The sequence below is a fragment of the Pan paniscus genome, chromosome 21, assembly GCF_029289425.2.
Source record: "Pan paniscus chromosome 21, NHGRI_mPanPan1-v2.0_pri, whole genome shotgun sequence".
NCBI lineage: Eukaryota > Metazoa > Chordata > Mammalia > Primates > Hominidae > Pan > Pan paniscus.
The window spans coordinates 42756173-42784087 of record NC_073270.2 but is presented as its reverse complement, the minus strand read 5'-3'; the positions used below and the strand labels follow the sequence as shown (position 1 = coordinate 42784087).

General features: G+C 40.8%; 1 protein-coding gene and 1 pseudogene across 4 annotated transcripts in view; one reads left to right on the top strand and one right to left on the bottom strand.

Annotated features, from left to right (window-relative positions):
- RBL1 (RB transcriptional corepressor like 1) overlaps positions 1-27915 on the top strand; it is a 95263-nt gene that overhangs the window by 41269 nt on the left and 26079 nt on the right. For all 4 annotated transcript variants that reach the window (XM_055104506.2, XM_034947024.3, XM_055104507.2 and 1 more), the window contains 5 exons: positions 6978-7115; positions 9907-10071; positions 13856-13988; positions 18645-18911; positions 21281-21492. In XM_055104506.2, the coding sequence (XP_054960481.1) occupies positions 6978-7115; positions 9907-10071; positions 13856-13988; positions 18645-18911; positions 21281-21492 (915 nt within the window). The remainder of the gene's footprint in view (positions 1-6977; positions 7116-9906; positions 10072-13855; positions 13989-18644; positions 18912-21280; positions 21493-27915) is intronic.
- LOC129394853 (ubiquitin-ribosomal protein eS31 fusion protein-like) lies at positions 526-6716 on the bottom strand (annotated as a pseudogene).

Here is a 27915-nt window from a genome sequence, read left to right as displayed (position 1 = left end):
TAGTACAGAGAAGTCCCACACATCCTTTATCCAGTTTCCCTAATGGTTACAATTTTATATACTGCAGTATCAGAACTGGGGAATTGACATTAAAACAATGTGTGTGTGTGTGTGTGTGTGTGTGTGTGTGTGTGTGTGTGTGTGTGTGTATAAAATTGTATCATATGCATAGATTAACCATAACCAAAATAAAAATACTGAACTGTTAAAAGATCTCCTTCCTGCTACCCCTTTATAGTTAGTTACACTTACTCCTCTCAGCCATTATTGTTTTCCACTTCTACATACTCTGTATGAATTTAGTTCTTTTCAATTTGTTTTAGTTATATTGTAGCCCAGGATATGGTTTATCATGGTGAATGTTCTGTGGCCACTTGAAAAGAATGTATACAGTAAATCCTCATATTTAACCTTGTCAGTAGGTTCTTGGAAACAGTGACTTTAAGCAAAAACAACATACAATGAAACCAATTTTACCATAGGCTAACTGATATAAACAGAAGTTTAAGTTCTTTTGGCATATGTCTAGTCACAATAACCTCACCAAACTTCTAAATAAAGACAAAACACTTATAATGTTAAACATTGAAATAAATAAGAGAAAGTAATAAAAATAAGGAAGATTATTACTTATCCAGTTATTCCTGTTCAGGGTCATGAGAGCCTACCTCAGCAGCTCAAGATGAAAGGCGGGCCCCAACACTAGTCAGGACACCATTTCATCATAGGACACACACACACCCACACTTACACTGTCACAATTTAGATATGCCAGTTAAGCTAATGTACATATCTTTGGAATGTAAGAAGAAACCAGAGTACCCAGAGAGAACTCGTGCAGACATAGGAGAATGTGTAAATTTCATACAGTGGCCCCAGCTGGGAATCCATTATTTTTCATTGTTATAACAAAATGGTGTTGAGCGAAATGGTGTTATTCAAGGATCTGCTGTATTCTGCTATTGTTGGATGGAGTGTTCTGTAAATGTCAGTTTTATCTTGTTGGTTGATGTTGTTATTTTATATTCTTGCTGATTTCCAGTCTAGTTGTTATATCAGTTGTTGACAGAGGATGTTGAAGTGTCCATGTATGATTGTAGATTTGTCTATTTCTTTCAAGTCTGTCAGCTTTTCTCCACGTATTTTGAAGCTCTGCTGTTTGATGCTTACACATTTAGGATTGCTGTCTGCCTTCTTGATGAATTGACTCTGTAATCATTATAAAATGTTCCTCCCTGGCCAGGCGCAGTGGCTCATGCCTGTAATCCCAGCACTTTGGGAGACTGAGGCAGGTGGATCACCTGAGGTCAGGAGTTCAAGACCAGCCTGGCCAGCATGGCGAAACACTGTCTCTACTGAAAATATAAAAGGCTGGGCATGGTAGCTCACATCTCTAATCCTAGCACTTTAGGAGACTGAGGCAAGTGGATCACCTGAGGTCAGGAGTTCGAGACCAGCCTGACCAACATGGCAAAATCCCGTCTCAACTAAAAATACAAAAATTAGCCAGGCGTGGTGGCGCATGCCCATAGTCCCAGCTACTCAGGAGTCTGAGACAGGAGAATCGCTTGAGCCCAGGAGGTGGCAGTTGCAGTGAGCCAAGATCGCACCACTGCACTCCACCCTGTGCAACAGAGTGAGACTCCATCTCAAAAAAATAAATATATGAAAATACAAAAATTAGCCGAGTATGGTGGCAGGCGCCTGCAATCCCAGCTACTCGGGAGGCTGAAGCAGGAGAATCGCTTGAGCCCGGGAGGAAGAGGTTGCAGTGAGCCGAGATCACACCACTGCACTCCCACGTGGAAGACAGAGCGAGACTGCATCTCAAAATAAATAAATAAATAAGACTGGGCACGGCGGCTCACGCCTGTAATCCCAGCACTTTGGGAGGCCAAGCCGGGTGGATCACAAGGTCAGGAGTTTGAGACCAGCCTGGCCAACATAGTGAAACCCCATCTCTACTAAAAATACAACAATTGGCCAGGCATAGTGGTGTGCACCTGTAATCCCAGCTACTCGGGAGGCTGAGACAGGAGAATCGCTTGAACCTGGGAGGCGGAAGTTGTTGTGAGCCAAGATTGCACCACTGCACTCCAGCCTGGGCAACAGAGCGAGACTCTATCTAAAAAAAAAAAAACTTAAAAATAAAATAAATAAATAAAATGTTCCTCTCTGTCCCTGGTAATTTTCTTTGCATCTACCTGATGTTTATGAATAACCACTCCTGCCTTCTTTTCATTAATGTTTGCATGGCATATCTTTTTCCATCCTTTTTCAAGTGACCTTTGAAGTGAATTTCTTATAGTCAGTATGTAGTTGGGTCATTTTTTTTTTTTCTAATCTGTGCTAATCTCTGTCATTTAATTAGTAAATTTAGATGACTTAAAATTAGTAATTGTTATGTTAGCGCTTAAGTCTGCCATTTTATTTTTGTTTTCTGTTTGTTCTCACTCTTTTTTTTTAATTTTGTTTTCTTTTTCCTCCCTCTCTGTTGGTTACTTGAACATTTTTTAGAGCCTTGTAAAGATTTTTTTTTTGTATAGATGTTTTGTATAGCCATTTAACCAATTTAAGTAAAGTATAGAAATCTTACCTCACTTAAAGTCCCTTTTTAAAGATTTTGCATAAGTAACTTTATTTTAGACTCATAATTGATTGATAGTTGTCTATGTACAGAATTCAAGATTGGTGGGAGAGGCCGGGTGCTGTGGCTTACCCCTGTAATCCCAACACTTTGGGAGGCCAAGGCAGGTGGATCACCTAAGGTCAGGAGTTCTAGACCAGCCTGACCAACATGGTGAAACCCTGTCTCTACTAAAAAATACAAAATTATCCAGGTGTAGTGGCACATGCCTAAAATCCCGGCTACTTGGGAGAGGCTGAGGCAGGATTGTGTTAACCCAGGAGGCAGAGGTTGCAAGGAGCTGAGATCACGCCATTGCACTCCAGCCTGGGCAACAAGAGCGAAACTCCATCTCAGAAAAAAAAAGGAAAAAAAGATCTGTGGGAGGCTGAGGCATGAGGATTGCTTGAGCCCAGGAGTTTGAGGTTGTAGTATACTGTGTATTGTATGTACACTGTGTAGTATGATTGCACTGTGAATAGCTACTGTCCTCCAACCTAGGCAACATAGCAAGACCCCATCCCTAAAAACAAAAAAAAACTTAAAAAAAGAAAAGAATTCTAGATTGACAATCATTTTCCTTTATGAGTTTGAAGGTACTGTTGCATTATTTTCTATTATAGATTCCACTGTTACTAATGAGAAGTCCAGTGACATTCTCATTCCCACTTAGTAGTATGTGACCTGTTTTTTTTTCTGAAATCTTTGAATATCTTTTATCACTGATGTTCTTAAATTTATAAAAATGTATCTTATTGTGTTTTTTTTCATTCATGTATTTGTCATTCCCACAGACTTGCCCGTTTAGTCTAGAAATTCATGCCCTGCAGTTCTTGGTCGTTTTATTTTGTTATTTCTTAGATGATATATTGCCCACTGATTTATCTTTCTGGAACTTTTATTTTTCAGATGATGGACCTTCTGAATTGACCTTCTTAATTTCTTCTCTTGTTTTCCATTTCTTTATCTCTTTTATTGTACCTTTTTTTTTTTTTTTTTTTTTTTTTGAGACGGAGTCTTGCTCTGCCACCCAGGCTGGAGTGCAGTGGTGCAATCTCCGCTCACTGCAAGCTCCACCTCCCAGGTTCATGCCATTCTCCTGCCTCAGCCTCCCAGGTAGCTGGTACTACAGGCGCCAGCCACCACACCTGGCTAATTTTTTTGTATTTTTAGTAGAGATGGGGTTTCACCCATGTTAGCCAGGATGGTCTCGATCTCCTGACCTTGTGATCTGCCCGTCTCGGCCTCCCAAAGTGCTGGGATTACAGGCATGAGCCACTGCGCCCGGCCTTATTCTACTTTTAAAGATATTTACTCAACTTTTCATCTAGTCCCAATGAACTTTTAATTTCAACTATATTTTCATTTCTCTTTCATGTTCTCTAAAGTTACTAATTTAGATTTATTCGAAATTTTCTTGACTGCTTCGTCTCTTGTTTCTCCTGAATTTTTCTCCATTTTTTTTTCTCTCTCTCTCTTTTTTTTTTTTTTGAGATGGAGTTTCGCTCTTGTTGCCCAGGCTGGAGTGCAATGGCACGATCTTGGCTCACCGCAACCTCCGCCTCCCAGGTTCCAGCTATTCTCCTGCCTCAGCCTCCTGAGTAGCTAGGATTACAGGGATGCGCCACCACACCTGGCTACTTTTGTATTTTTTGTAGAGACGGGGTTTCTCCATGTTAGTCAGGCTGGTCTCCAACTCCTGACCTCAGGTGATCCACCCACCTCAGCCTCCCAAAGTGCCGGGATTACAGGTGTGAGCCACCATGTCTGGCCTTTTTTCTCTCTCTAAAAAATATTTTAAATTTTTTTAAATGTTAGTTTATATCTTTTATTAACTCATACACAGTTAGTTGTCTTCTGGTTTGTTGAAGCAGTAAGTCAGACATTTGCCACAATAATGTCTGTCAAAGTGGCTTGCCATAAACACTCCAGCACCACATTCATCAGAAGGGCACTCTCGACAAAAGCAACTAATTTTGCCGTTCTCATCTACCTTATAATATTTCAGGATAGCCAGCTTAACCTTCTTTCTCTTGTGCTTACTCTTCTTGGGAGTGGTGTAAGACTTCTTCCTTTTCTTAGCACCACCATGAAGTCTCAACACAAGATGAAGAGTAGACTCCTTTTGAATGTTGTAGTCAGACATCTTCCAGTTGCTTGCCAGCAAATATTAGTCTTTGCCGATCAGGAGGAATTCCTTCCTTATCCTGGATCTTGGTCTTTACATTTCCTGTCATATCGGAGGGTTCAACCTTGAGGGTGATGGTTCTCCCTGTAAGGGTTTTCACGAAAATCTGCATTTGCAGATGGCGGATCTTTAAATTTTTTTTGTGTTTTTTGTTTTTTGTTTTTGGGACAGAGTCTCACTCTGTCACCCTGGCTGGAGTGCAGTAGCATGACCTCGGCCCACTGCACCTCCATCTCCCGGGTTCAAATGATTCTCCTGCCTCAGCCTCTTGAGTAGCTGGGGCTATAGGCATATGCCACCACGCCCAGCTAATTTTTGTGTTTTTTGGTAGAGATGGGGTTTCACCATGTTGGCCAAGCTGGTCTCGAACTCCTGACCTCAGGTAATCCACCCGCCTTGGCCTCCCAAAGTGCTGGGATTACAGGCTTGAGCCACCGCACCTGGCTTTTTTTTTTTTTTTTAATACGATGGTGTCTCGCTATGTTGCTCAGGCTAGTGTCAAAACTCCTGGGTTCAAGTGATCCTCCTGCCCCAGCTTCCCAAGTACCTGGGACTACAGGTGCATGCTGCTGCACCTCGCTTTTCTGTTTGTTTTGACCTATGTTTTTCAGGTAAGAGGTTTTCCTCAAATGTCAGATAATTCTTAGTGGTCCACTTAAATTTGAATGAGACACTAAAAACATGTGTTCAAAGCTCTGTGAATGAGGCAGTAAAAGTTTGTTTCAAAGCTCTTTTATTTCAAGAGTGGAAGTAAAAAATCCATTGACCTCAGGTGATCACATAGTATTAGAGACTTATCTGCTGGTACCCGTAAGACTTTTCTGGAATATCTCAGTTTCTCCAGAGACATATCTGTAAATCTCTTGCCTGGCTGTTGGTGTTGTGGATCAGAAGAAGGAAGGGAAACTTGGTCTTATGGTTCAGTCTGCAGAGTTTCACCTAAAACCCTAGTCTTTTCTGTGCCTAATGTTCTCTACCTCTGAGTCTCCAGTTCAATTTCTCTAGAGAATAATCCTGTAGATTCCTGTGGAGACAGAATAGAGGTCTGTCATCTGATCCCATAGAGTGGGGGTTGTGTGGGGACCTGAGGATCCTAAGACTTTCAGATCACCCACCCAATGCTTCACCCCCACTTCCCATTCTGCCTGTGTCCTCAGTTGCTATGTATTTTAGATCAGATTCTTTTAAGTGTCTCACTGCAGGTCTTTATGCTTGACCATTGTCCCTTCTGCTGAGTAATTTGTCATCCTTCATATATTGTGGTTTACAGTTACAAATGACTGCTAGTTTTACTGATGATGGAGTTTCTGTTTTTTATCCTCCCTTGATTTGGGGTGATACTTGTTTTTTGTTTGTTTGTTTTAGTTTTTTGTTTTTTCTGAGACTGAGTCTCGCTGTGTCGCCCAGTATGGAGTGCGGTGGCGTGATCTCGGCTCATTGCAACCTCTGCCTCACAGGTTTAAGTGATTCCACTGCCTCAGCCTCCAGAGTAACTGGGATCACAGGCACGCGCCACCACACCCAGCTAATTTTTGTATTTTTAGTAGAGACGGGGTTTCACCATCATGGCCAAGCTGGTCTTGAACTCCTGACCTCAAGCAATCCACCTGCCTCGGCCTCCCAAAGTGCCGAGATTACAGGGGTGAGCCACCACACTCAGCCAATCTAGGGTGATATTTGAAAGAAAGAAGGCAACAAACACCATTTTTAAAACTGAAAACTTATATTAAACTTAATGGTAAAGTAGGACTTTTACTTTCTCAGTGAAATATTTCTTTTTCTGAACAGTTTTGTCTAAACTGACATATTACCTTTCATTTCTGTGTTTTGATAAACCCTTATGTTGACAAAACAATTAACTGTCATTAAGAAAAATAACCAATTCTAATGCTTTTCTGTTGATGGGAATACTGACTTTTATTATTTGTTCAGATTTCAAAGCAGATTGTTATGTACACCTTATTTAAATTTATTCCCTACCCACTGAGCAAGAATAGGTATTATAGGAAAACTACCAATTTAAGAACTCAAATTTTTATCTCCAGTAATCTAGTGTAATATAATTTGCACGTTATTTTTTCTTGTTTTTATAGGTTTCTTTATGGAATGGCAAAGACTGAAATTGCTGAAAAATATTAAACTGTGGTCTTTCTCTTCCCCCAGGTTCTTTTAGAGCAAGATATATTTCATCGTTCCTTGATGGCTTGTTGTTTGGAAATTGTGCTCTTTGCCTATAGCTCACCTCGTACTTTTCCTTGGATTATTGAAGTTCTCAACTTGCAACCATTTTACTTTTATAAGGTGAGATGAAAACAAAGTTCTGTTATGAGATGAAAACAGTGTTTCTCACAGAAACATTGTATTTATCTTAGTGCTGAAGAAAAACACTGTTGTGATATCTGGAAAGTGTTTCCAGATGTGTTCTGAAAATATATATTCCTGGCTAGGCATGGTGGCTTATGCCTGTAATCCCAGCACTTTGAAAGACCAAGGTGGGAGGATCATCTGAGGTCAGGAGTTCGAGACCAGCCTGGCCAAAATGGTGAAACTCCGTCTCTACTAAAAATACCAAAAAAAATTAGCCAGGCATTGTGGCGAGCACCTGTAATCTCAGCTGCTTGAGAGGCTGAGGCAGGAGAATTGCTTTAACCTGGGAGGTGGAGGTTTGCAGTGAGCGGAGATCATACAATTACACTCCAGCCTAGACAACAGGAGCAAAATTCTGTCTCAAAAAAAAAAAAAAAAAAGATAATATATATTCCTCTTGGGTGAAACCAAGAACACAAGAGAGAGTTGAGCATACAATGGCTCACACCTATAATCCCAGCACTTTGGAAAACTGAGGCTGGAGGATGGCTTGAGTCCAGGAGTTTGAGGTTACAGTGAGCTATGATTATGCCACCACACTCCAGCCTGGGCACCTAAGCAAGACCCTGTTTCAAACAAAAAAAAAGAGAGAGAGAGAGAAGGTGAGAGTATCAGTAAATTAAGTCAATCTTACAGCTTCAGTTCCTTTGTTAACACGGACTTGAAAATGTGACCTGGAACTAGTACTTAACTTCAAATTTTCCATATTTATGAATGAAAATTATAATCCTATTAAACAAATGCATGATGAAGAACAAAAAACGCTTTCTACCAAGAGGAAGGAAGACCTAAAATCGATTTTGGTGGTGGTCTAACTAATAAAGCTGTAATAATAGATTATGCTTCTTCCCCAAGTTTGAGCTAATTCAGTGTGAATGAATCTTACTTACCTTACCTTTATTTTTCTTGCTAGAACTATTTTTGTTAATCTTTTCAAAATAAAACAGAGGTCATAGCTATTGAACTACATCATCACCCTCAATAACGTTTAGTCATCACAGTCAATAACGTTTAATGTTACATAGTAGCGAACTTTAAGACTAATGCTACTGTTACGCTTCTTGGCATGATTTAGTTAATATTTAGTCATCTAGGTACTTTTCTACTGGTGATAGAAAAATTGGTTTGAAGAGTTAAATTTTTATACCTAAAGTATGCCTGAATTAAAGTTGTAGAAAATGCAGGTCATTGGAAAGCTTATCTGTGTGAATTACTGAGTGTGATTAAAGTATTTTTAGGTTTCTTAGGGAGAAGTGATTCTACTATACACTCACTTTAATGTTAATGTGTGTATTCAACTTTTGCCATTAGGAAAAAGTTTAGTTTTGTCAACAACCTCATAGTAATTGATTTTTATTTATAACATCCTTATTTTATTCAAGCAGCTAAATGCCTTTTTTTTTTAATAGAGACTCGGTTTCACTATGTTGCCCAGGCTGGTCTCGAACTCCTGGTCTCAAGCAATCCTCTCACTGTGGCCTCCTAAAGTGCTGGGATTACAGGCATGAGCCACTGTGTCAGCCTCCTTTGTTTTTTTAAACGGCATAAATGATATGTGCTCATTGAAGAAAATCATAAACATAAATGTGGGCCAGGCACGGTGGCTCACGCCTATAATCCCAGCACTTTGGGAGGCCAAGGCGGGCGGATCATGAGGTCAGGAGATTGAGACCATCCTGGCTAATATAGTAAAACCCCATCTCTACTAAAAATACAAAAAATTAGCCAGGCATGGGGGCACATGCCTGTAGTCCCAGCTACCCAGGAGGCTGAGGCAGGAGAATCGCTTGAACCTGGGAGGCGGAGATTGCAGTGAGCCGAGATGGCGCCGCTGCACTCCAGCCTGGGTGACAGAGTGAGACTCCGTCTCAAAATAAATAAATAAATAAATAAATAAATGTGAATATTAAAGTCATACATCATAATCTAATTATTAACAATCATATTATTAATATTTTGTGTATATAAACTTTATTCTAGATACTTCCCTTATAAAATGGAATTATAGTGTATATACGCAAAGTCACTTTAAATAGTTCATTCATTCTGTTATTTTGAGTTAGTGGAAAAAATAGTCTGGAAAGGAGCAATACATTCAAAATAGAACTAGACTTGGAACCCAAGACCTGACTTCTCCCACTGTTGGGCTGTTGACCAGTTTTCACCTATCGTTGCCTCAAGTTGTCATTTATAATATAAAACGTGAAAAACAGAAATATATGTGAACATATTTTAAAGAACTTAAAAACTCCTTTATAAATTAGAAGATGTTAGTAAGCCACAGAATTATGGTTCAAAGATGACTTTGGTTCTGTGCCACAGAATAAGGCCACAGTGGCCGGGCGCAGTGGCTCACAACTGTAGTCCCAGCACTTTGGGAGGCCTAGGCGGGCAGATCACCTGAGGTCAGGAGTTCTAGACCAGCCTAGCCAACATGGTGAAACCTCGGCTCTACTAAAAACTACAAAAATTAGCCAGGTGTGGTGGCAGGTGCCTGTAATCCCAGCTACTCGGGAGGCTGAGGCAGGAGAATCACTTGAACCCGGGAGGCAGAGGTTGCAGTGAGCCAAGATCACACCACTGTACTCCAGCCTGGGCAACAGAGGGAAACTCCGTCTCAAAAAAAAGAAGAAGAAGAAGAAAGCCACAGCTAGTCCTACATGCAAGTCCAGACTAGAACTAACTGCTTGAAACCACATTGCCTTCTCACCTTTCTCCTCTGCAGGTTATTGAGGTGGTGATCCGCTCAGAAGAGGGGCTCTCAAGGGACATGGTGAAACACCTAAACAGCATTGAAGAACAGATTTTGGAGAGTTTAGCATGGAGTCACGATTCTGCACTGTGGGAGGCTCTCCAGGTTTCTGCAAACAAAGTTCCTACCTGTGAAGAAGTGAGTCTGGGCAAGGCTGATAATCCTATCATTAAAAAAAAAACAAAAACCAGCTTTATTGAGAGATAATTCCTATACCATAGAGTTCACCCATTTTAAGTGTACAATTCAGTGGTTTTAGTATATAAATAGATATGTGCAGCCATAACCACAATTTTAGAATATATTCATCACTTCAAAAAGAAACCTACATCCTTTAGCTATCACTTCCCTACCCCCGAATCTTCTCCCTAGCTGTAAGTAACCGCTAATCTACTTTCTGTCTCCATAAATTTGCCTATTCTAGATATTTCATATAAATGGAATCATAAAAATGTAGTCCCTTTTGACTGGGCATCTGTCACTTAGCATAATGTTTTTAAGGTTCATCCATGTTGTAGAATGTATCGGTATTTCATTTCCTCTTTTTTTTTAAGGCGGGGTTTCACTCTTGCCCGGGCTGGTGTGCAGTGGACAAACATGGTGCACTGACTGCACCCTCAACTTCCTCGGCCCAAACTGTCCTTCTGCCTCTCAAGTAGCTGAGACCACAGGCACATACCACCACACCCACACCCGGCTAATTTTTTTTTCTTTCTGTTTTTCTTTTTTTGAGATGGAGTCTTGCTCTGTCACCCAGGCTGGAGAGCAGTGGCACAATCTCGGCTCACTGCAACGTCTGCCTCCCAGTTCAAGCAATTCTCTGTCTCAGCCTCCCGTGTAGCTGGGATTATAGGCACCCACCACCACACCCGGCTAATTTTTTTTGTACTTTTTTTAGTAGAGACGGGGTTTCACCATCTTGTCCAGGCTGTTCTTGAACTCCTGACCTCATGCTCCACCTGCCTCAGCCTCCCAAAGTGCTGGGATTAGAGGCTAGAGGCTTGAGCCACCGCACCTGGCCACACCCGGCTAATTTTGTGTGTGTGTGTGTGCACGCACGCATGTGTGTGTAGAGACAGGATCTTGCCATGTTGCACAGGCTGATCTCAAACTCCTGAGCTCAAGCAGTCCTCCCATCTCAGCCTCCCAAAGTGCTAGAATTGCAAGTGTGAGCCACCACATCTGGCTCATTTCCTTTTGTTGCTAAGTAATATTCCATTGTATGGATGCTACATTTTATTTATCCATTCATCGGTTGATAAATATTTGAGTTGTTTCCACCTTTTGACTTTTTTTTTTTTTTTTTTTTTTTTGGGACAAGATCTCACTCTGTCACCCAGGCTGGAGTGCAGTGGCGCCATCACGGCTCACTGCAGCCTCAACCTCCCAGGCACAAATGATCTCCCCACAGCTTTCTGAGTAGCTGGGACTACAGGCACACACACCACACCTGGCTAATTTTTGTAGTTTTTGTAGAGATGGGATCTCCCTATGTTGCCCAGGCTAGTCTTGAATTCCTGGGCTCAAGCGATCCTCCCACCTCAGTTTCCCAAAGTGCTGGGATTACAGGCATGAGCCACCACAACTAACCCCTTTTGGCTATTATGATTGATGCTGCTATGAACATTCAGGCACAAGTTTTTGTGTGAACATATGTACATATGTTTTCATTTTTCTTGGAGTGGAATTGCAGGTTCATATGGTAACTCTGTTTAAGCTTTTGGGAAACTGTCAGACTGCTTTCTAAAATGGCTGCACCATTTTATTGTTCCTACGGTCAATGTAGAAAGATTCCAGTTTCTTCATATCCTTGCTAATGCTTGTTATTATCTGCCTTTTTAATCCTGCCATTCTAGTAGGAGTGAAGTAATATCTCATTGTGGTTTTATTTGCATTTCCCTGGTGGCTAATGATGATCAACATCTTTTTATGTGCTTGTAAGCTGTTTGCATATCTTCTTTGAAGAAATGTCTATTCAGATCTTTTGCCCATTTTGTAATTGGGTTGTCTTTTTATTATTGAATTATAGGAGTTCTTCATCTATTCTAGATACAAATCCCTTATCAGATAAATGATTTGCAAAATGTTTCTCCCATTTTCTAGGTTGCCTTTTCACTTTCTTTTTTTTTTTTTTTGAGACAAAGTCTTGCTCTGTTGCCCAGGCTGGAGTGCGGTGGCGCGATCTCGGCTCACTGCAAGCTCCACCTCCCGGGTTCACGCCATTCTCCAGCCTCAGCCTCCTGAGTAGCTGGGACTACAAGCACCCACCACCACGCCCAGCTAATTTCTTTGTATTTGTGGTAGATGCAGGGTTTCACCGTGTTAGCCAGGATGGTCTTCCAAAGTGCTGGGATTACAGGCATGAGCCACTGCACCTGGCCTGTCTTTTCACTTTCTTGATGGTGTCTTTGAAATGCAAAATTTTTTAATTTTGATGGTGTCCAATTCAGATATTTTTTCTTTTGCTTGTGCTTTTTGATATCATGTCTAGGAAACCATTAAACTTACTTAAAAATTTTCAAATGTCTGTATAAAGATTGAACACTTTTCATTGGTGGTATTTAGAATTAAAAAAATAAAAAACAGAGGCTGGTGCAGTGGATCATGACTGTAATCCCAGCACTTTGGGAGGCCAAGGCAAGTGGATTGCCTGAGGTCAAGAGTTCGAGAACAGGCTGGCCAATATGGTGAAACCCCGTCTCTACTAAAAATACAAAAAATTAGCTGGGCATGGTGGCACACACCCATAATCCCAGCTACTTGGGAGGCTGAGGCAGGAGAATTGCTTGAACCCAGGAGGCGGAGGTTGCAGTGAGCTGAGATCGTGCCATTGCACTCCAGCCTGGACAACAGAGCGAGACTGTGTCTCAAAAAACAATTAAATGAATAAATAAATAAAAATTAAAAATGTATGCCCAGAGTTGTGCACAAATTACATTTTTAATAGTAGTATCTATTAAATTGTGGGGTTTTTTTTGTCTACTTCTGTTATTCTTTTGTAACTCTTGTCTTTTGATTCTTTGTTTTGTCTCCTTATGTACTTCATTAATCTTCTTGAATTTTTCCCTAATCCCAAACTACTAGAACTGTCCAAGGCCAGGAGGAATTGGAAAGAAGATGGTTTCTTGAAATCTTTCTTCCATACTTCTTTGGTCTTTTGCAGCAGACAGTAACTTGTTGGGCCACTCTTCAGTATTCATCAGTTTATTTCCATTGAAGAACTTCAGACTCCTTCAAGTTCAAAAAAGCTGTGAACTTGAAGAAGGATTAGTATTGAAGCCGTTGCTCTTATAACTTACTAGTTGTGTGACCTTGGGCAAATTTCACATTCAGATCCTCAATTTTCTCATCCCTAAATGGAGAATGATACTGCCTACCTCAGAGGTTTAGTTCTTGTGGTTGGTAACTTACCTATATAAATTATAAGGTTAAATGAAATGAACTCTTTCCATACGTTCGTTACCATTAAGAATTGAGCACTTTATCTAAGTTGTATTTTGTGAAGAAGTGAGAAAGAAATAAAATAGTAAAAAAAAGTTAAGAAAACACTTTTTCGGCCAGGCACAGTGGCTCACGCCTGTAATCCTAGCACTTTGGGAGGCTGAGGTGGGTGAATCATCTGAGGTCAGGAATTCGAGATCAGCCTGGCCAACATGGTGAAACCTCGTCTCTCCTAAAAATACAAAAATTAGCCGGGCATGATGGCACACACCTGTAGTCCCAGCTACTCAGGAGGCTGAGGAAGGAGAATTACTTGAACCCCGGGCGGTGGAGGTTGCTGTGAGCTGAAATCGTGCCACTGCATTCCAGCCTGGGCAACAGAATGAGACTTTATCTCAAAAAAAGAAAAGAAAACATTTTTAATAAGTTTTAATCAGCAAGTTTATCTATATGTAAATCAAAGGGTTTTTGTTTTCTACAGGTTATATTCCCAAATAACTTTGAAACAGGAAATGGAGGAAATGTGCAGGGACATCTTCCCCTGATGCCAATGTCTCCTCTAATGCACCCAAGAGTCAAGGAAGTTCGAACTGACAGTGGGAGTCTTCGAAGAGGTAGGTTCAACATTGGTAAAGGAATGAAAAAGTAACAAAGGGCATTTGGCTTTTTTTCAGGGAAAATTTTAAGTCTTGTGAGTATGTTATTAAGAAATCTAATTTTTTCAGCAGGATTCGAAAAGGAGCTTGATGCTTGTGCCAGCACCCCTGTGTAGCTCATTGTACACTATATTATATACTATAGTGTATTCTATATTAATAGAATTTTAAATGTAATGTATTTAATAAATATATGTAATCTTTCCTGAATGCTAATGGAGAACTGTTTAAATAAGCTAAAGTCAGGCACGATGGCATCTTTCTGTAGTCCTAGCTACTCAGGAGGCTGAGGCAGGAGTATTGAGGATTGTGTTTGAACCCAGCCTGGGCAAAATAGTGAGACCCCCCTCATGTCCCAGAAAAAAAGAAAAAGAAGAAAGGAAAAAACAAGATAAGTGTATTAGCCTCTTCTCACACTGCTAATAAAGACATACCCAAAATTGGGTAATTTATAAAGGAAAGAGGTTTGATTTACTCACAGTTCCACATGGCTGGGGAGGCCTCACGATCATGGTGGAAGGCAAAGGGAAGAGCAAAGGCACATCTTACATGGCAGCAGGCAAGAGAGCTTGTGCAGGGGAACTCCTCTTGATAAAACCATCAGATCTCATGAGACTTATTCACTATCAGGAGAACAGCATGGGAAAGACCCACCCCCATGATTCAGTGACCTCCCACCTGGTCCCTCCCATGACACGTGGGAATTATGGGAACTACAGTCAAGATGAGATTTGGGTGGGGACACAGCCAAACCATATCACTAAGCTAAATACCTACTTTTCCAAATTTCCCAAATTTATATTCTTCCTTTGCCTGTGTATGTCTCTGTAGAAAAACATTTAAAGCAAAATAAAATTTGTATTCTCTTTGGAATGCTTAAGTTCATCTAATAAACTAGTTATTTATACTCTTAAAATAGTTCATTTTGAGACTTACCAATGGAAAGATTTTAGTTCATTCTTCCTTATTTTCTCTTGTGATGTAGCGAGCTGATGTGTGTATCTTGTGGACTATATAGCGCTTGGATTTTAAAAAATCAGTTAAAATCTCCTGACCACATAGTATCCCTTAACAAATCTTAGATGAACAAGTATTCAGGTTACATAGTACGGTACATCCATTTTTGGACTCTGTGTGATTGTGTATGTGTGTTTGTCTGTTTGTCTGTCTGCAATCTTTGCTTTACATGCAATGCAGGATCATAAAAATGACTGCAGGCCAGGTGCGGTGGCTCACACCTGTAATCCCAGCACTTTGGGAGGCCAAGGCAGGCGGATCACCTGAGGTCAGGAGTTTGAGACCAGCCTGGCCAACATGGTGAAACCCCATCTCTACCAAAAACACAAAAATTAGCTGGGTGTGGTGGCGGGTGCCTGTAATCCCAGCTACTCAGGAGGTTGAGGCAGGAGAATCACTTGAACCTGGGAGGCAGAGGTTGCAGTGAGCCAAGATTACACCACTGGACCCCAGCCTGGCGGACAGAGCAAGACTGTTTCAGAAAAAAAAAAAAAAGGCCAGGCACAGTGGCTCATTCCTGTAATCCCAGCACTTTGGGAGGCTGAGGCAGGTCAATCATGAGGTCAGGAGTTCAAGACCAGCCTGGCCAAGATGGAGAAACCCTATCTCTACTAAAAATACAAAAATTAGCCAGGCATGGTGGCAGGTGCCTGTAATCCCAGCTACTCGGGAGGCTGAGGCAGGGAATCACTTGAACCTGGGAGGCAGAGGTTGCAGTGAGCAAAGATCGCGCCATTGCCCTCCAGCCTGGGTGAAAGAGCGAGACTCCGACCCAAAAAAAAAAAAAAAAGATTGCATAAGGTCAGGCACAGTGGCTCACGCCTGTAATCCCAGCAGTTTGGGAGGCTGAGGCAGGTGGATCATCTGAGGTCAAGAGTTCGAGACCAGCCTGGCCAACATGGTGAAACCCTGTCTCTACTAAAAATACAAAAATTAGCCAGGCATGGTGGTGCACACCTGTAATCCCAGCTGCTCAGGCAGCTAAGGCAGGAGAATTGCTTGAACCCAGGGGATGGAGTTTGCAGTGAGTGGAGATCGCACCACTGTACTCCAGTCTGGGGACAGAGCAAGACTGCATCTCAAAAAAAAAAAAAAAAAAAACAATGGCCGGGCGCAGTGGCTTACACCCGTAATCCTAGCACTTTGGGAGGCCGAGGCAGGCAGATCACGAGGTCAGGAGTTTAAGACCAGCCTGGGCAACACAGTGAAAACTGGTCCCTAGTAAAATACAAAAAATTAGGCAAGCATGGCAGCATGTGCCTGTAGTCCCAGCTACTTGGGAGGCTGAGGCAAGAGTGAGGCAAGAGAATTGCTTGAACCCAGGAGGCGGAGGTTGCAGTGAGCCGAGATTGTGCCACTGCACTCCAGCCTGGGCGACAGAGTGAGACTCCGTCTCCAAAAAAAAAAAAAAAAACAAAAAAAAAAACAAGATTGCATAAGATGTGAATACTCAGTCATTTTAATCAGTGGGAATAATTATAATTATTATAATTGTTTTTTGATCTTTACAAATCTTGTCAAAATGTTAAAAAAAGGCTCTTCTTTCTGTCAGTTATTAATGTTTAGAGAAATGAAAAAATAGTAAAAATATTTAGTATACTATAATTTAAAACTTCCGAAATATTGAGAATTATTTTCTTTTTTAAAAACTTACCAAGAATAGTTTAAACTGTGCTTGCCACCTTCCTCTCATATAATTTATAACTAAGTGAGCATGTTTTCTGTACCTTGACAGATTGTCATGTTTCTAAATTTGGATCCGCTTTACATTTGTATATTCATTACATTCTTATTGAGCATCCACCATAGCTGTTCCAGTACTGTGCTAAGAAAAGATCATTTCAATGGATTTGCAGCTAACTTTATGGCTTCAACTCGAGTCTTGCCTTGAAATGTCACCTTTAAACATGCCTAGTCAGATTCAAGGGCTTGCGTGGATTTCTTAGATATAAGGCATTCACATGGACTCTTGTAAAAGAGTAATGGAAACAACTATAGAAATTTGCACTTGTTTACTGAAGACAGGGGAAGTAAAAGCTACTTTCATAAGCCCAAGAATTACGGAGATATTTATTAAACTATAACTATTTTCCCAATCACCTCACTAATACAGAGAGCTTCTAAATCATTGCCAGGGGTCATTTTCATACCTTTTGAACATGTTTTGAAAATAGATTACAGGGCCGGGTGCAGTGGCTCACGCCTGTAATCCCAGCACTTTGGGAGGCCGAGGCGGGCAGATCACAGGTCAGGAGATCGAGACCATCCTGGCTAACACGGTGAAACCCCATCTCTACTAAAAATACAAAAAATTAGCCGGGCATGGTGGCGGTTGCCTGTAGTCCCAGCTACAGGCTGGGCAGGAGAATGGCGTGAACCTGGGAGGCGGAGCTTGCAGTGAGCCGAGATCATACCACTGCACTCCAGCCTGGGCAACAGAGCGAGACTCCATCTCAAAAAAAAAAAAAAAAAAGAAAAGAAAAGAAAATAGATTACATGACTATCTAATTATCTAGTGAATGTAAAAATAAATAATGAAGGCCGGGCACGGTGGCTCAAGCTTGTAATCCCAAATGAGGCAGGTGGATCACCTGAGGTCAGGAGTTCAAGACCAGCCTGGCCAACATGGCGAAACCCTGTCTCTACTAAAAATAGAAAAATTAGCCAGGCATGGTGGCACATGCCTGTAGTCCCAGCTACTTGGGAGGCTGAGGCAGGAGAATCGCTTGAACCCAAGAGGCAGAGGTCACAGTAGGCCAAAATCGTGCCACTGCACTCCAGCCTGGGTGACAGAGCAAGACTCCATCTCATAAATAAATAAATACTTTTGTTTTAAAAGCATATTATTGACCTACCTGTAAGGAATAATTGGTTGAGGGAAGAATTGTGAAAAAAGATGTAGAAAAGATGTAGGGTTGTAAGGGGCTAGAAAAACCCGTGCAGCTGGTAGAGAGGGAATGGAAAGCAGATCCTGTGAAAGGATAGCACAGGAAGAGAGGCAAAATCCATAATCCTTACTTTATTTTTGATCAACACAGTACTGCCAACCCTCAGATTAAGGCAAGGTAAGCAGATTTATATCATCTTTACTCATATCTTCTGATAGATTTACTAAAGATGATTCCATATCTACTAAATTAGAAAGCCAGAGTTACTGCCTTAAACTGCTTGGAGTGCAAATATTCACAAAGAGGCAAAACTGTGACCCAAATTCCTGATTTTTGCTTTTGCTTCCCTTCTTCTCAGGTGCTCTCTACTAGGTAAGATTGGGAGATATTGGACTACTACTAAAATTTAGTGCTCACTTCATTCTACCTCTCAACCTCTACTTTGTCCTTAATGTTTTGCTCCTTTAATGTAGGCAGAGGTTCAAGAAACCAGGAAGATGAGTGATCATAATTTTCACGTTTTATCGTAGTGACTTATTTCATGCCTCTTTCTCCCAGTAGACTACATATTCCATGAGGGCAAAGGCCATGTTATTCATATCTAGCTAGTGCCCAGCATAAGTAACTCACTATCTGTTGAGTGAATGAGTAAACCTAATTTATTATTTTGGAATACATTTCTGTTTTAAATTTATTATTTTTTTTTTAGATATGCAACCATTGTCTCCAATTTCTGTCCATGAACGCTACAGTTCTCCTACCGCAGGGAGTGCTAAGAGAAGACTCTTTGGAGAGGACCCCCCAAAGGAAATGCTTATGGACAAGATCATAACAGAAGGAACAAAATTGAAAATCGCTCCTTCTTCAAGCATTACTGCTGAAAATATATCAATTTTACCTGGTCAAACTCTTCTAACAATGGCCACAGCCCCAGTAACAGGAACAACAGGACATAAAGTTACAATTCCATTACATGGTAACGTTATAGTGCATTTGTTTTGTATTTTTTCTGAGATAAAAATTTAAGAAATGTCTTAGTGGATTAGATCACATGGTTTTTCTAACTCATTATTTTTTCTTGAACCTATACTTTTTTTTTTTAAATAGATTTGAATTTTTTAGAGCAGTTGTAGATTCACAGCAAAATTCAGAGGAAGGTACAGACATTTCTCATATTCCCTCTTCCCCAACCAGAGGCATATAAAGCCTCCCTCATTATCAGTATTCCACACCAGAATGCTACATTTGTTACAGTTGATGAACCTACATTATTGACACATTACCCAATGCCCATAGTTTACTTTAGGGTTCACTCTTGGTGAATAGTTTATTGATTTTGAGAACGTATAATGACATGTATCTGTCACTATAGCTCCATACAGAGTCGTTTCACTGCCCTATAAATCCTCTGTGCCCCACCTTTTTGTTTTGAACCTATAGTGGTTTTTTTTTAATTTTTAAATTTTATAAATTTACTACCCTCTCTGTTTGTTTAGACTTATTTTACTTTTTCTTTTCTTCTTTTTTTATTTTTTGAGACAGGATCTCACTCTGTCACCCACGTTGGAGTACAGCAGCATGATCTCATCTCACTGCAACCTCTGCTTCCAGGCTCAAGTGATCGTCCCACCTCGGCCTCCTGAGTAGCTGGGACCACAGGCAAGTGCCACCACTCCCAGCTAATTTTTTGTATTTGTGGTACAGATGGGGTTTTACCATGTTGCCCAGGTCTCAAACTCCTGAGCTACTTTTAAAATGTTCTTATCTGAGCTTTCCAATATGTATGTATTGAGCAAAAATTCTGTTTTTTGACTAACAGCTCAAGTGCTCAAAATGTTAAAAAAAAATGCTTTTTTTCCTAATAAATTTAAACTATAAATGTATCCCAGGCAAATACAAAATAGAGAACAAAATTTGCTTTTTTTCCATAAATTTAAAGTATAAAAACAAAACCGAATATTCTTGTTTCTAGAAAATAAGGATTTATGCGGGGCATGGTAGCTTTCACCTGTAATCCCAGCACTTTGGGAGACCGAGGCAAGAGGATCACTTTAGCCCAGGAGTTTGAGACCCAGACTGGGCAACATAGCAATATCCTATCTCTACAAAAAATTAAATTAGCTGGGCATGGTGATGTATGCCTATGGTCCCAGCTACTTAGGAGGCTGAGGCAGGAAAATCACTTGAGCCCAGGAATTTGAGGCTACAGTGAGCCATGATCACGCTACTGTACTCCAGCCAGGACAACAGAGCAAGACGTTGTCAAAAAAAAAAGAAAAAGAAAAAAAAAGGGGGGCCCGGGGGGCACCAGGCACAGTGGCTCACACCTATAATCCCAGCACTTTGAGAGGCTGAGGCAGGTGGATCACTTGAGGTCAGGAGTTTGAGACCAGCCTGGCCAACGTGGTGAAACCCCGTCTCTACTAAAAATAGAGAAAAAACATTAGCTGGGTGTGGTGGCGCGTGCCTGTAGTCCCAACTATTCAGGAGGCTGAGGCAGGAGAATTGCTTGAACCTGGGAGGCAGAGGTCTCAGTGAGCCAAGATGAGGCCACTGCACTCCCACCTGGGTGACAGAGTGAGACTGTCTCAAAAAAAAAAAAAAAAAGTCCAGCTGCAGTGGCTCATGCCTGTAATCCTAGCATTTTGGGAGGCCGAGGCAGGCAGATGGCTTGAGCTGACGAGTTCGAGACTAACCTGGGCAACATGGCAAAACTCCCATCTCTAAAAAAAAAATACAAGCCGGGCACGGTAGCTCACTCCTATAATCCCAGCACTTTGGGAGGCCAAGGAGGGCAGATCATGAGGTCAGGAGATCAAGACCATCCTGGCTAACATGGTGAAACCCTGTCTCTACTAAAAATATTTTAAAAATTAGCCGGGTGTGGTAGCATGTGCCTGTAGTTCCAGCTACTCAGGAGGCTAAGGCAGGAGAATTGAACCCGGGAGGCAGAGGTTGCAGTGAGCCGAGATCACGCCACTGCACTCCAGCCTGGGCGACAGAGCAAGACTCCATCTCAAAAAAAAAAAAAAAAAATTTACCAGGCATAGTGGCTTGCACCTGTAGTCTCAGCTATTTGCGGGGGTTGAGATGGGAGGATCACTTGAGCCCAGGAGGTCGAGGCCACAGTGAGCTGAGATGGCGCCACTGCACTCCAGCCTGAGTGACCAAGTGAGACCCTGTCTCAAAAAAAAAAAAAAAAAGAATTCAGTCATAACCTAGAATTACTATTTTGTAGCCTTCTTATACACACAGATATATGTATATATAATTGTCAAAATATATATAGTTGACAACTTTCCTAGAACATATGCAGATTATTTCTAATAATGCTTATACATTCAGGTGTCGCAAATGATGCTGGAGAGATCACACTGATACCTATTTCCATGAATACAAATCAGGAGTCCAAAGTCAAGAGTCCTGTATCACTTACTGCTCATTCATTAATTGGTGCTTCTCCAAAACAGACCAATCTGACTAAAGCACAAGAGGTACATTCAACTGGAATAAACAGGCCAAAGAGAACTGGGTCCTTAGCACTATTTTACAGAAAGGTATGTGTTTTTATAGCACTTAAGAAGAATTTGTTTAATCAATGGAAGAAAGATTGAGTAACAGAGACAGACTTTGGTCTTTTTTTTTTCTAATATACATAACACAAAATTTACCATTTTAACCATTTTTAAGTGTACAGTTCAATGGTATTAAATACATTCACATTGTTGTGCAGCTTTATTACTACCGTCTATCTCCAGAACTTTTTCGTCTTCCCATTCTGAAATTCTGTATCCATTTCTCCCTTTCCCCAGCTTCTGGCAACTACTATTCTACTTTCTGTTTCTGTGAATTTGACTACTCTAGGTTCTTCATATGAGTGAAGTCATACGATATTTGTTTGTTTTTGTGACTGGCTTAGCATAATGTCTTCTAGGTTCATTCATATTATAGCTTGTGCCAGAATTTCCTTCCTTTTCAAGGCTGAATAATATTCCATTGTATGAAGAAGAGAAAAAAAGAACAAAAGAAAAAATATTCCATCGTATGAATATACTTTTTTTAATACCACATTTTGTTTATTCATTCATCTGCTGATGGGCATTTGGGTTGCTTCTACCTTTTGGCTATTGTGAGTTATGCTGCTATGAACATTTGTGTACAGGTGTCTGTTCAAACCAGGCGTGGTTGCTCATGCCTGTAAACCCAGCACTTTATGAGGCCGAGGCAGGAGGATCACTTGAACCCAGGGGTTTGAGACCACCCTGGGCGACACAGTGAGACCCTATCTCTATTAAAAAAAAAAAAAAAAAAAAACAGCCAGGTGTGGTGGCAGATGCCTATAGTCTTGGCTATTTTGGTGGCTGAGGTGGGAGGATCACGTGAGCCCAGGAGGTTGAGGCTACAGTGAGTCAAGATCACACCTCTGCACTCCAGCCTGGGCAACAGAACGAGGCCCTGTCTTAAGAAGAAAAAAAAATAGCAACAAATATCTATTCAAGTCTCTGCTTTCAATTCCTTTGGGTATATTCCCAGAAATGGGAGAGTAATTTAGTATTTCATTTTCTGAGGAACCACCGTACCATTTTCCACAGTGGCTGGACCATTTTACATTCCCACTAGCAAGGCACAAGTGTTCCAAGTTCTTCACATCGTTGCCAACGTTTCGTGTTTTCTGGTTTGTTTGTTTTTTTGATAATGGCCATCCAATGGGTGTAAAGAGACATCTTACTATAGTTTCGATTTTCATTTCCCTAATGATTAGTAATATTGAGTATCTTTTCATGTGCTTTTGCCCGTCTATATATCTTCATTATAGAAATGTCTATTCGAGTCTTTTGCCCATTTTTTTAATTATGGGTTTTGGGTTTTGTTTTTGTTAAATTGTAGGAGTTCTTTATGTATTCTAGATATTAATCCCCTATAAAATATACTATTTACAAGTATTTTCTCCCATTCTGTGGGTCATCTTTTCATTCCATTGATAGTGTTCTTGACACATGAAAGTTTTTAATCTTAATAAAGTCAATTTATTCTTTTCATTTTTTGTCTGTGCTTTTGGTGTCATACACAAGAAATCATTGCCAAATCCAGTATTATAAAACTTTTCCCCTATGTTTTCGTCTAAGAGTTTTATAGTTTTTAGCTCTTATATTTATTATGTCTATTTTTTTTGAGACAGTCTCACTTTATCACCCAGGCTGGAGTGCAGTCACGCAGTCACAGCTCACTGCAGCCTCCGCCTCCCAGGTTCAGATGATCCTCCCACCTCGACCCTCTGAGCAGCTAGGACTACAGGCATGTGCCACCATGCCCAGCTAATTTTCGTTTTTTGGGTTTTTTTTTTTTTTTTTTTTTTGAGACAGAGTCTCACTCTGTTGCCCAGGCTAGAGTGCAGTAGCGCAATCTCGGCTCACTGCAACCTCTGCCTCCCGGGTTCAAGCAATTCTCCTTTCTCAGCCTCCTGAGTAGCTGGGACTACAGGAATATGCCACCACGCCTGGCTAATTTTTGTATTTTTAGTAGAGACGAGGTTTCACCATGCTGGTTAGGCTGGTTTCAAACTACTGACCTCAGGTGATCCACCCGCCTTGGCCTCCCAAAGTGCTGGGATTACAGGCGTGAGCCACCATGCCGGGCCTGTTTTTGAACTTTTTTGTAGAGACGGGGTTTCACCATGTTGCCCAGGCTGGTCTCGAACTCGTGAGCTTAAGTGATCTGCCCACCTCAGCCTCCCAAAGTGCTGGGATTACAGCCATGAGCCACCACGCCCAGCCCATTTTAATTTTTGTATATGGTGTTAGATAAGGGTCTAAAGTCATTCTTTTGCACGTGGATATCCATTTTTCCCAGCACGATTTGTTGAAAGACTGCCCTTTCCCATTGAATGAGCTTAGAATCCTTGTTGAAAAGTCACTTGAGCATAGATATGGGGGTTTAATTCTGGGCTCTCTATTCTATTCATTGGACTATATGTCTATCTGTATTCAGTACCACACTGTTTTGATAACCATAGCTTTGTGTCATAAGTTTTAAAATCAGGAGGTGTGAGACCTCCAACTTTGTTTTTCTTTCTTAAGATTGTTTTGGCTATTTAAGATTTCTTGAGAGTCTTGTATGAGTTTTAGGATGGATTTTTCTCTTTCTGCAAAAACATTGTGGAATTTTGACAGAGATTGCATTGAATATGGAGATTGCATTGGCTAGTGTTGACATCTTAAGAATGTCAAGTCTTCCAGTCCATGATCATAGGATGTCTTTTCATTTGCGTCTTCTTTAATTTCTTTCAGCAACATTTTGTAGTTTTCTGTATATGTCTTTTGCAAGACAAGTCCTTGCTTAAGATTATTCCTAAGTATTGTATTCTTTTTGATGCTATTGTAAGTAATAAGTAAGTAGAATTGTCTTAATTTCATTTTTTAGATTGTTCATTAATGTAAAGGAACACAAGAGATGTTGTTGTATTGATTTTCTTGCAGCTTTGCTGATTTGTTTATTAATTCTATCAGTTTTTATGGATTCTTTAGGTTTTTTGAGTTTTCCATACATAAGATTATGTCATCTGTGAACAAAGATAATTTTACTTCTTTCTTTGCAATTTGGATTCTTTTTCCTGCCTTATTGCTCTAGCTAGGAATTCCCGTTCTATGTTGAATAAAAGTGGTGAAAGCAAACATCCTTGTCTTACTCCTGATCTTAGAGGAACACCTTTCAGGTTTTCAATTTGAGTATGATGTTAGCTGTGGGTTTTTTATATACAGTTGACCCTTGAACAACATGTTTTTGCACTGTAAAAGTCCACTTATATACAGACTTTTTTCAGCCAACACAGAATGAAAATACAGTATTTGAGGGATGTGAAACCTGTGTATATAGAGGGCCATCTTTTTGTACATGGGGATTCTACAGGGCCAAACGCAGGACTTGAGTATGCATACATTCAGGTATATGCAGGGGCTCCTGGAAGAAATCTCCTGTGTATACCAAGGGATTACTGTATATCCTTTATTATGTTTAGGTAGTTTCCTTCTCTTCCTAGCTTTTTGAGTATTTTTATCATGAAAGGGTGTTAAATTTTGTCAAATGCTTTCCTGTATCACTTGAAATGATTATGTGGCCATTTTCCCTTTGTCCTTTTAATATGGTGTGTTATACTGAATGATTTCCTTGTTTTAAATTATCCTTACCTTCTAAGAATAAGTTCTACTTGGTCATGGTGTATAACCCTCTTCATATGCTGTTGAATTTGTTTTACTAGTATTTAGTTGAGGATTTTTGCGCCAATATTCATAAGAGATAGTGGTCTGTATTTTTTCTTATGCTTTCTTTGTCTGGCTTTGCTATCAAGTAATGTACCTTTAGCCACTTAAAAAATACATTTGACCTTTCAAGAGAACATTATGATCCTGGTGAGCTATAAGTTTAGACTCAGGCTCACAGGGTTTGATTCTGTTTTCAGATCTAACTTATGTTTTTTGCCAGCTTGTATTCTTTTCTAACTTTGAGTAAGTAGTTGGCCAGCCTCTGGAATTTACTGAAACTCTTTTGTGTTATGTTGCTGTAGAATGGAGTTCACTGTGGGACAAATACATGTTGGATCTCATGGGCGAATTTTAATTAGCGAAGAATCATTCTAAAGATTGATGGGATACTGTGAGAAGGCTATATATTTTTTTATTATTATTTTTTTTTAGAGACAAGGTCTTGCTCTGTTACCCAAGCTACAGTGCAGTGGCATGATCATGGCACACTGTAGCCTTGAACTCCTGGGTTCAAGTGATCCTCCCTCTTTGACCTCCCAAAGCATTGGGATTACTGTGTGAGTCACCACCCAAGCCATTATTTATTTATTTATTTTTGAGACAGTCTTACTCTGTCTCCCAAGCTGGAATGCAGTAGCGTGATCTCAGCTCACTACAGCTTCTGTCTCCCAGGTTCAAGCGATTCACCTGCCTCACCCTCCCAAGTAGCTGGGACTATAGGTGTCCACTACCACACCTGGCTAATTTTTGTATTTTTAGTAGAGACACGGTTTCACCATATTGGCCAGCCTGGTCTCAAACTCCTGACCTCAGGTGATCTGCCCACCACAGCCTCCCAAAGTGCTGGGATTACAGGCATGCGCCACCATGCCCAGCTGTTACTCATAATTTTTATTATAAATATAGGCCAGGCATGGTGGCTCATGCCTGTAATCTCAGTATTTTCAGAGGCCAAGCCAGGAGGGTTACTTGAGGCTTGCAGTTCAAGACCAGCCTGGGCAACATAGCGAGACCCAGTCTCTACCAAAAAATTAAAAAATTAGCCAGCACAGTGGCCCATGCCTGTAATCCCAGCTACTCAGGAGGCTGAAGTGGGAGGATAACATGAGCCCATGATTTTGAGGCTGCAGTGAGCTAAGAAGGTGCTACTACACTCCAGCCCAAGCAACAGAGTAAGACCCCGTCTCCAAAACTCAAAAATAAATAAAATAAATCTAGTGTGTTACCCTTTAAATTAGCATATGACCAGTTCTTATTATAATGCCTAAATTATTTTAATATTAATGGAAAGGGACTAAAAACGGTTGACCTTAGACATAACTTGAATTTGTCGTATCTCTTATGAGCACATTTTGAATCATCAGCTTCTGATAAGATAGACATGTTAATCAGATATTTATAACCAAACATGACTGCAGTGCATCCCACAACTAGATGGTTGGCTAGCCCATTCTATTGCCCAGGTTGGAGTACAGTGACTATTCACAGGCACAGTTATAGCACGCTAGAGCCCAAACTCCTAGGCTCAAGTGATCCTCTTTCATTACCCTCCGAGTACCTGGGTCTACAGGCAAATTTAAGTGTATTTCTCTACTAATCATTCTTTTTTTATTATTATTTTGAGACACTAATCATTCTTTTTTTATTATTATTTTGAGACAGGGTCTTGCTCTGTCACCCAGACTAGAGTGCAGAGGCACGATCATGTCTCACTGCAGTCTACCTCCCAAGCTCAAAAGAGCCTCCTGCCTCCTGAGTAGTAGGACCACAGGCATGCACCACCCCACCCAGCTAAATTTTTTTTTTTTTTTTGGTAGAAATGGAGTCTCGCTGTGTTTCCCAGGTTCGTCTTGAACTCCTGGGCTCAAGCGATCCTCCCACCTCAGCCTCCCAAAGTGCTGGGATTACAACAGGTGTGAGCCACCATGCCCAACCAATTGTTCTTGTAATAATTTTTTGGTTTGTTTTTTTTTTTTTTTTTTTTTTTTAAGATGGAGTCTCACTCTGTCACCAGGCTGGAGTGCAGTGGTGCAATCTCAGCTCACTGCAACCTCTGACTCCCTAGTTCAAGCAATTCTCTGCCTCAGCCTCCCAAGTAGCTGGGATTACAGGGACGCACCACCATGCCCAGCTAATTTTTTTATTTTTAGTAGAGACAGGGTTTCACCACGTTGGCCAGAACAGTCTCGATCTCCTGACCTGGTGATCCACCACCTCAGCCTCCCAAAGTACTAGTATTACAGGTGTGAGCCACTGTGCCCGGCCTAATAATTTTTTTTTTTTTTTGAGATGGAGTCTTGCTCTGTCACCCAGGCTGGAGTGCAGTGGCACGATCTTGGCTCACTGCAACCTCTGCCGCCCGGGTTCAAGCGATTCTCCTGCCTCAGCCTCCTGAGTAGCTGGGATTACATGTGTGTGCCACCACACCTGGCTAATTTTTGTATTTTTAGTAGAGATGGGATTTCATCATCTTGGCCAGGCTGATCTTAACTTCTGACCTCGTGATCCACCCGTCTCGGCCTCTCAAAGTGCTGGGATTACAGGCATGAGCCACTGCGCCCGGCAATAATTTTTTGTATGTCCTTTTTTCTCTATGCTAAATAAATCTTCTTTAATTTATACTCTTCCTCAATCATGTTTTTCTCCATTCTTTTGTCACTTGCTGTCATGGAAGGTCTCAGCCCACACTCTGAATTAGATAATTTTACATTAAGATAAAAC